The following is a 9,949-nucleotide window of genomic DNA, read 5'->3' as shown; positions in this document are numbered from 1 at the left end:
TATTTGATTAACGAGGTCACATCATTAGTTGAATGATCTGATTGACATGACCCATTTCATCAGCTTAGCACCCCATCGTTTAGTATGTTGCTATTGCTTTTCTTCATGACTTATACATGTTCCTATGACTATGAGATTATGCAACTCCCGTTTGCCTGAGGAACACTTTGGGTGCTACCAAACGTCACAACGTAACTGGGTGATTATAAAGGAGCATTACAGGTGTCTCCAAAGGTAGATGTTGGGTTGGCGTATTTCGAGATTAGGATTTGTCACTCCGATTGTCGGAGAGGTATCTCTGGGGCCCTCTCGGTAATGCACATCACATAAGCCTTGCAAGCATTGCAACTAATGAGTTAGTTGCGAGATGATGTATTACGGAACGAGTAAAGAGACTTGCCGGTAACGAGATTGAACTAGGTATTGGATACCGACGATCGAATCTCGGGCAAGTAACATACCGATGACAAAGGGAACAACGTATGTTGTTATGCGGTCTGACCGATAAAGATCTTCGTAGAATATGTAGGAGCCAATATGGGCATCCAGGTCCCGCTATTGGTTATTGACCGGAGATGAGTCTCAGTCATGTCTACATTATTCTCGAACCGTAGGGTCCGCACGCTTAACGTTACGATGACAGTTATTATGAGTTTATGCATTTTTGATGTACCGAAGTTAGTTCGGAGTCCCGGATGTGATCACGGACATGACGAGGAGTCTCGAAATGGTCGAGACATAAAGATTGATATATTGGAAGCCTATGTTTGGATATCGGAAGTGTTTCGGGTGAAATCGGGATTTTACCGGAGTACCGGGAGGTTACCGGAACCCCCCGGGAGCTATATGGGCCTTAGTGGGCTTTAGTGGAAAGGAGAAAGGGGCAGCCCAAGGTGGCCGCGCGCCTCCCCCCTCCCCTAGTCCTATTCCAACTAGGATTGGGGGGGGGAATCCTACTCCCAGAGGGAGTAGGACTCTCCTGGCGCGCCACCCTTGGCCGGCCAGCCCCTCCCCCTTGGATCCTTTATATACGGGGGCAGGGAGCACCTCTAGATACACAAGTTGATCCTTGAGATCGTTCCTTAGCCGTGTGTGGTGCCCCCTGCCACCATATTCCACCTCGATCATATTGTAGCGGTGCTTAGGCGAAGCCCTGCGACGGTAGAACATCAAGATCGTCACCACGCCGTCGTGCTGACGGAACTCTTCCCCGACGCTTTGCTGGATCGGAGCCCGGGGATCGTCATCGAGCTGTACGTGTGCTAAGAACTCGGAGGTGCCGGAGTAACGGTGCTTGGATCGGTCGGATCGGGAAGACGTACGACTACTTCCTCTACGTTGTGTGATCGCTTCCGCAGTCGGTCTGCGTGGGTACCTAGACAACATTCTCCCCTCTCGTTGCTGTGCATCACCATGATCTTGCGTGTGCGTAGGAAAATTTTGAAATTACTATGTTCCCCAACATGATCTTGTGATCATCGACGACATCGGCAACATGCAACTCCAATTCCATCTTCTCCCCCTCAATTCTTTTCAATTTTTCTTTCAAGTACTCGTTTTCTTTTTCAACTAAATTTAACCTCTCGACAATAGGGTCGGTTGGAATTTCCGGTTCACATACCTCCTAGAAAAAATTTCTATGTCAACTTGATGGGCATAATTTGTCATAAACACGAAATGCAACTAGTTTTAAAAGAGAATATATATACCACATCCGAATCATAACAAGGACGAGGGCCGACGGGGACGGATATCAAAACCATGGCACTATATGTATAACAAACAACATACGGGTAAGATAATTATACGAGTAACTATATATCCAAATCACACAAATATCAATTTTTATATAAAATTTCATGAACAAGAGGCTCACCACAAGGTGGTGCCGGCGACGGGACGGTGCGGGCGATCGACGGTGGTTACGACGGAGATTTAGAAGGCACTAAGTAAACCACACCTACATATGCAAACTAAGTGTTATTTTTGACCTCAAATTGCATATAAATCAAATACTAGCACACACACACACACACACACACACACACACATATATATATATATCCTCCTAAATTACTAAACTCACAAATTAATCACTATATAAAGCATTGCAAGAGCTAATCTAACAATGAGAGATGAAAGGACAAAGTTGCTAACCTTTGTGATCATTTGAATGGATGGGGGCCTTCAAATCTTGACAAATTTTGAGCAAAATGTGTGATGAGCTCGAGAGGAAGAGGGGAAGAACAGAGAGGAGAGGGGAAAGGGGAAGAACAGAGCGAGCTCGGGTGGACGAAGGGTTTATGTAGGACGACCTTTAGTACCGGTTCGTGCCAAGAACCGGTACTAAAGGGGCTGGAGGGGCCCCCGTCTGACAACATCCTGCCACCACTCTCATTAGTACCGGTTCGTAGCACGAACCGGTGCTAAAGGTTCGCCACGAACCGGTACTAATGAAAGCGGCCCGGCTAGCCGTTGGAACCGGCACTAATGTATATATTAGTGCCGGCTCAAATACAAACCGGCACTAATGTGCTTCACGTTTGACCCTTTTTCTACTAGTGTAGTATCCTGAACTGGTATATCTCTCCCACCCTTACTGTAGGCTAGTCCAAACTATGCTCAAGGTTTGCTATCAGAACCAGTTTCTATGGATTCTATAATCTCATGTCACCTGATCTTGTTCACTTCACCTAATACTACCTGATTTACCCTCGCCTCCGACATTATTCCTGATTTTACAGTCATCTCACAAACAGCGCTGTGTCATCCCAGGGCACCAACATGCTAGTTTTCTAAAATAATGAAATATCAAACTTAAATGGAACATATGGCCGTTCTCTACTGAAAAACAGTATAAGAAGGCTTCATAAATTTCCTGCAATTTATTTTGAAAGGACGCAGAAATGAAAAAAAAGTTAAAAATCTTGAATAATTTCTTCAAACTTATCAGTTTTGCTAAAGCATATCTAGATATGCCATGAGTATTGCACATCTAAATCCTATGTCATTAATCTTACGCGGAGATTCATGGGGTATTTTCTTTTTTCTTTTTCTTTTTATACTTGATTAAGTCATTTAAATGTCATCTAGATGTGCCCTAGATAGACCCTTATTAAATATCAAAGAGAGTTGCATCGTTCGACACTGAAGGGAAAACAAAGCCAGGAGGTCACCATCCCAAAACTAGACTTAGAATCAATATATTTAGCAGGAGTGTGTGTCACACGATTGCATCCCTGGTGCGGTGCTTAAAGGAGATAGCACTTATCTGCTTAGCACGCTGGAAACTTCAACTACACCATTGCATCACCGTAAAACTGAACAAGGTCCAAATGCGCTTGTCAGGCCATTAACCTGGTCCCCATAAATACTTGCTAACTAGCCAGTTCATCGTACCTACATTATGGCGCCGATACCAATCATAAGAATTGTAACCGAGATAGATTATCCAATCTGCATAACAGTGCATCGACAGTAAACCCGGTCCAGTTTCAGGCCAGACCCACAGGAAGAACATGAAGGATTCATCCAGTGAAGGCCACGATAACAGCAGGTGCATTGCCAGAAAATGTTTTCAGCATTGTATACTTGAAGTCTTCAAGAGAAAGAATCTTTACATCACCGGAGGAATAAATGTGCAGGTGCAATCAGGATTTACACGAACGCCTCTTAAGCTGTTGCTGATATGCTTACGCTCTAAAGGATGACAACGTTCATGAACTTCCTCTTTGCAAAAGCCAACCACCATTTGTTTGGAGTGCCATTAGCCCTGTATGCGCAGTTGAGCAGCCTCCCGCTCGTTTCCTCCCTTATCTGCTTCAGATAGTTCCTCAACAGTTCTGCATTAGAGAGGATCACAATCCATGGGAGTTAGAATATTCTGCTGTTAGACTTGGTCGGTGTCTAACAATTTATAGCTGAACTAGCCTAAGGCTTGAATAAAAGACTACTATTCCCTCCAATCCATATTAGTTGTCGCTCAAACGGATGTATCTAGCACTGAAATACATCCAGATACATCCATTTGAACGACAAGTAATATGGATCGGAGGGAGTACTTTTTTCTCTCTCAAGAACTAAATTACGTGAAATACCAAGCAAACAACTTCTGCAGAGAAGAGTTTAGCTTAGTTACTTTCACTAAAAGTCTATGCACGTGCAGATATGCAATTGAAGTTGATGGAGCTATATATACCTGCTTCCTCCCCAGATTGGGGGAGAGTGAAAAGTCCAGGGAATGGAAACCCTGGTTCCCCAGGCACAGGAACTTTTTCCAACCCCAGGTTAATGATTGCCTTAGTTCCGACAGCCAGCGTCCGGCAGGTTTCTAATCTTTTCAAGGCAATATTGATGTAAGATGTCAGATAGATGAGCAATTTGTCTGCTGGGCTTTTGACATGGAAGTTTTTGAAGAAAACATTTGCTCGGAAGAAAGTTATCGCTTCATCAACTATATCCGCCTTATCTGTAATAGCATCAACGTTAATAAGCAGTTTGACATGGTCGTACAGGAATGGAATTACATCATTATAAATGTGTATGATGTTGTAACGGCACCTGAATCCGCGGCTGGGGCTGGGCCCTTTATATGAGTTTTTAGTGGAAGCAAAGGACACCCACAGGCTTTTGTGATCCCATCATCGTCAATGAAACTAGAGTGATAAACCTGTCCATGAGGGATAAATGCATATGGTGCTCAGATATTGCATAGTTAACGTTAACCATGACCAAACTAGAACCAACAAAATTAGCATGGGAAACTAAAGCAAGCGATGAGCACATTTGATAGCTATTTGCAACCATCGATATTACCTTCGTTAAACACTTAAACCCATGAAAGGTGTTTCTAAAGGAGTAACTCTAGCTGAAGTACTCTGAACCACAAGATTGATGTCACCTTATTAAACTTTCTCCTGTTTGGACTACCTTGACTGGCATAAGCAGAATACAACATACAACTATATGGCTTATAAGTTTAGCTTGCAAATGGAAGTGTCATATAGCTCCATCAGAGGATGGACAAAAAAAAACAGTCAAGTGACACTTATTTTGGAACAGAGGGAGTATTATGGATCGCAAACTGTGATGATATGAAACTAGAATTATCTGGGGCTCTACTTTAACATCAGCTTCCAGGACCTTCCCAAACATGCTCTGTTAAGTAACCAGAAAATATAAACAGGAATTTTGTAATGAGGTGTTGAGGTGCATTGCACAGGTTAGTGTAGCAGTACCGGCTTCGGTAATGAAAAACAGAGCACATCCAAAATGGCACCAATCTTTATGTGCCAACTTAACGCTCAAAACAGAACTTCGCTTCCAATTTGGCCAAGTCAGACCCGTTGGCTGCCCAAATTCGGTGACAATAGCGTCCAAGGAATGACAAGGTCTGGGAGAAGGAGATGGCAAGTAACTCACCATGGCTACAAAGGACTGCCAGGTACGGTGCACCGCAGACAAACAGGGAACTCCACCTGCATAGATCTCCTGAGTGCCGTCTATCTGGTAGTGAGGAAGGATGGGACTGAGACCGGTTCCCAAAGAAGGAAGTTCGCCCTAGTGCAACTATGGAACCTAAACAAAACAAATAATAAGGGAACTGGATACTGAGCTGGTTCTTCAACAGACTGCATACGAAAGCAGGAGTTGTAGGAAAGCACTTACAGAAGAAGACTGGCTGGCTCTGAATAGTTCCCTCCGAAGCTCACTAACGCCCCCTGTCGTCCGCTAGCAATTCAGGCTCTGCATCAAAGATACAAGCTGTGTTATAAAAAAAAAGTTGGACTGGTATGGTAATCACAAAAGGCAGCAGCAACTAAGAGCATCTCCAACAGAAGCGCTATATGAGCGCCGCACGGTATAAAAACTGCTTTTAGCGCGCGCGGACCCGGTTTGGAATCTCCAGCAACCGCACAAAAAGCGCGCGCGCTATAACTAATGCAGCGCACGCATCAAAAAGACATCGCGCGCACCATATTTAGTGCGCCCGGTCGCGCGTGCTGCAAACTCTGGGCTGCTGCAGATGGGACCGCTTGATTGGGACCGTTGGACTCGCACGTGCAGCATATTTTGCAGCGCTTGTTGGAGCAAACGTCTTGTAGCGCCCTAAAAAAATTTACTTGCGCGCTGTAAACCTGTTTTTTAGGCGCCGCGCATTGGGCGGCTGTTGGAGATGCTCTAACAGATGCAAACTTGCAGGTAATAAATTGAATGGCTGTGACTGCATTCACATCATCAAAGACATCACACCGAAGATGATTGAAAGGAAATCAAGGGGCAATCAAGCCCAATAACCACACGGACGGATTGACTGCGAAATGCTTTCTTCACAGCCTCAAGCCCGGTTCTCGAATCAAAATTCGGGGCGGTTACTTCGTCAGATTAAAATCTACTGTAACAAACAAACCCCTAACATACATATATTCAGAGCAGACACTGGACCAGGGCCAGGGCTGGCGGTAGGTACGATGACCTCCACGCGGAATGGGGAAAAAAGAAAGGGCGAGGGTCAGATTCACCGACGTGTTGCGGGTGGCTGTTCCATCCACAGTCGGCAACCGACGAGCGTTAACCCCTGCCCCGGGAGATCTAACCGGAGACGCGGGATTGGTAAGAGAGGGTAGGGAGACCCGGACCGGATCGCCGGCGCGCAGCCCCGCGACGACCGGAGCGAATGAGCGGATCGGAATGTTGCTGAAAGGGGGGAGGGAGCGGGTAGAGAGGCGCTTACCACAGTTGACGATTGGGGGCGGGTTTGACAGGGGCAGCGAGGCGGGCTCCGGCGAGCGGCGGCGCGCGGGGCCGCGCGGGGGCGGGAGGTGGATCCGTGGATGGAGACGCAGGCGTTTCTTTTTAGAGAGAGAGAGAGGAAGAAGAAGGGAAAAGGCGCAGGCGTTCTGGCGATGTGAGCGAAGCGTCGGCCCCCGCCCTCCCCTTGGGCAGTCGGTGCTTTTTCCCCTAATGAGATGTTGGTGTTACTAGAACAATGCAGATATAAATATTTTACTATGTTAGTTTGTGTTTTGGCTATTCATAATATGTACTAATTGTGTAAATATTGTGTAAATAAACGCATCATTAAATTATGTTCGTAACTTACCATATATTTTGATAAGAAGTGATTTATCTGCCCATAATATGCGATTGTGTAAATAAATGTTCATCAAATCTGCCTGTAATTTACCTTATATTTTGATCAAAAGTTTTGTAAGTAAATTGTAATGAAATTGGTTCATAAGGTAAGTAAATTAATATAATTGATTATTATACGGGGAAGGTTGGACGAAGGGGTGATGGGAGGAAAGGTGAAATGGGAACCTTACGATTTTTTAAGTAGTAGAGATTTTTCACGGTTGATTGAATTGGAGGGCTCACCGGTGAAAGCTGAAGGGGAGAGTTTGTCTAGCCGCCTAGAGTTACGGGAGGAAAAAAAAGATTTGTTTTTCCTTGAACAAGTGTTAATTATATAATAAGTAGTTCTGATCTCACAGGTGTTCTTTTTTTTTTCCTTTTCCTTCTATTTTATCACAATTTAGGAGAAACCTGACTCGGTTTTACAAGATGTCTGAATAGGTTAATTCATGTGATGGCTCTAGAATCTCTATGGAAAGGTTTTGAAATTACACTCAAATGCGCTTGAAATGCTTTTGAAATTTATGTTATATATATTTTCGTGAGGTGTGCTGGGGCATATGAAATTCAACTAGATTTGTGTGTAATGCATGTCGAGTGATCCTGTTATTCGTAAAAAAAATATGACTGGATTGATTGAAAGTTGCCTCAAATGCCCGCTAAATGTATCCAAAATTAATTCAAATATGAATGGTCTGACTTTCTTAGCGAAACCTGGTTCAAAAATTTAAAAATATTTTCTGGAATGGGAATGGACAAATGGTAGGTTTAAAGAATTGCCTGGGATGTTTGTTGCATGTGCTCAGCTATTATGGAAGTTGAGTGGATTATCTCATACACTTGTTCAATCGCATGAAATGTTTGAAATGCGTGTCAAATGTATCTAAAGATAATCAAAATGTGATTGAATGTTTTGGGCAAATGCATTCAAACATGAGTGGAATCATTTGTGAGACTTGTAAAAATGAATGAAAATTGAGGAACCATGTTTGAATTGCTTCCAAGTCAAACTCGCACTCGGCTATGCTGTTGGATATTGCATGCACTTTCATCGACAATCTTTCAAAAAATAAAGAAGGCAAATACGTGCAAACCAAGAAGGCTTGAGTTTGTCGGGGGACAGCCACCGTGACTTTACAAAGAGACCATATTCCCCAAAATTTTAATAGCTACAATGAATACAGAGCATCATTGTTCATCATGCATGTGTAGTGATTTAGAAAAGAGAGAAAACAAAATGGTGTTCTCATGTTATGAGAATTCAACTGATTGCATAGAGCTTATTTGGTTCATGCAACCATCAAAACATAGATAACTTGGAGTGCATGACTGACACATGTTGATCAAAATATGTCACTTTGTTGATTGAGCATAGCCAAGAGCACAACGCTCCTAAAGCCAATTGTAGCGGTGAACTACCAAAACAAAGCTTCACTTTAACGGTTGCAGGCTTCTACCAAACTACGCAAAATCCTGAAACCAAATAATACTATAAGGAGTTGATTGTCATGGGAAAGGATACTCTTCCCAATGCGCACCACCAATCCAAAAACTGGAGGATGAGAATCATGTCCACGTGCAATCTTGATTTCTATGCATTGACTCTGCAAAATGAGACAAATGAGAACAAGCCCTAATCGGTGTAGAAACATGCAAATGTATAGCCATAACATAAGCAAATAATGGTGCCAATGGAAAATACGAGCAAGCAAACTAAGTGTTTAATGTGATTAACTAGAATTTAATACAAAACACGAATGGTAATAAAATTCAGATGAGAAAACAAGTACCGGCTAATTTACAAACTCATTTTGGCTCCTAAATAAATATGCAAAAGAAACAAGGGCATAATACATAGAGGAGATTGCATGTGACAAAAGGGCAACTAAGTTAAGAAAGCTTGCATAAAAAAATCCAAAAATAATAATCCTAACTCTACACTTCAGCTTTCATACGTATTGGTAAAGATGTTAGGGTGTGCTCACACAAACTCAGTAGTTATATATCATATTAGCTAATAAGTGAGATACACGTACACAACTAGACTTTGTAATTGGAATGTCAATTCCACATTTGAAGCACCCTAGAGATTTTCCATATCACGAAAAGCAATGTCAGCTTAACCTTTAGGCTTCGGCCAAACTTACCAGACATTAGATAAACATGGCACTTCACAGAAGGATATGCCCCGAAGATGTTTTGTGCCATTTCGCATCCACCTTTCCTTGACCAGACTTCATGTGACAGATTCAAAGTCATTCCTTTAAGGTTTGGCGAACATTTGAGTATGAGTTTCAAGAAATCAAACTCATGATCTACTCCTTCAAAGCCATTGATCTCCACTTCTTTGAGAGTAGTCAGTGAGATGTTTTGGGTTCTCCAATTTGTGGGCGCACATGGACACTCTGGTTTGCATTCTTCTTGCACCTGAGACAAAAAATAGATGTAAATGACCACATAATGTAAATTTTTTCACGAATCACATAATGCATTTTCGAGATATGTAATCAGAGCTAATAATTACCATTGTTCTCCACAAAAAAAACCTTAAGCTTTTGCATAGCAGTGCCCATTAGATTAATCCCAAGAAGATGAAACACAAGCGCTCCAAAAACATGCCCCTTTGTTGTGAGATGTAGCTCTACAACAGAGAAGGCAACAACCATATGCTTCTCTATCTCTTGTGTAAAGTTGGCCAACTCATCAAGGAAATTAGATGACAACTGGGAAACAATTTGGAAGGATACATATAATTCACAAAAGAAAACTGTTTAATATGAGTTTGCAATAAACTGAATAGGAGAGGGGACACACC

The 9,949-nt window shown here is 42.8% G+C and overlaps 1 protein-coding gene across 2 annotated transcripts; it reads right to left on the bottom strand.

The window, feature by feature from the left end:
* Positions 1-3,561: 3,561 nt before the first annotated feature.
* On the bottom strand, positions 3,562-6,940 carry LOC125523220 (actin-related protein 2/3 complex subunit 3). 2 transcript variants are annotated; one of them, XM_048688271.1, is made up of 6 exons: positions 6,734-6,940; positions 5,668-5,745; positions 5,422-5,577; positions 4,561-4,669; positions 4,199-4,468; positions 3,562-3,842 (listed from the first exon to the last, which is right to left on the bottom strand). In XM_048688271.1, exons 3-6 carry the CDS (start codon positions 5,422-5,424, stop codon positions 3,700-3,702), a joined length of 525 nt encoding a protein of 174 aa, XP_048544228.1. In that variant the 5' UTR covers positions 5,425-5,577; positions 5,668-5,745; positions 6,734-6,940; the 3' UTR covers positions 3,562-3,699. The 2 variants fall into 2 exon arrangements, with proteins under 2 accessions (XP_048544228.1, XP_048544229.1); XM_048688272.1 differs by having other exon boundaries at positions 5,422-5,505; positions 6,734-6,926.
* Positions 6,941-9,949: the final 3,009 nt, after the last annotated feature.

The sequence above is a fragment of the Triticum urartu genome, chromosome 7 (assembly GCF_003073215.2).
Source record: "Triticum urartu cultivar G1812 chromosome 7, Tu2.1, whole genome shotgun sequence".
Classification (NCBI taxonomy): domain Eukaryota; kingdom Viridiplantae; phylum Streptophyta; class Magnoliopsida; order Poales; family Poaceae; genus Triticum; species Triticum urartu.
This window is presented reverse-complemented; position numbering and strand designations above follow the sequence as displayed.

Bases quoted from the DNA above. Each gene is read 5' to 3' on its own strand.
- LOC125523220 (XM_048688271.1), bottom strand. The intron at 4,469-4,560 runs GTGCCGTTACAA...ATGCTATTACAG, and splicing joins AGCCCCAGCCGCGGATTCAG to ATAAGGCGGATATAGTTGAT. The intron at 3,843-4,198 runs GTATATATAGCT...TCTCTAATGCAG, and splicing joins CCAATCTGGGGAGGAAGCAG to AACTGTTGAGGAACTATCTG.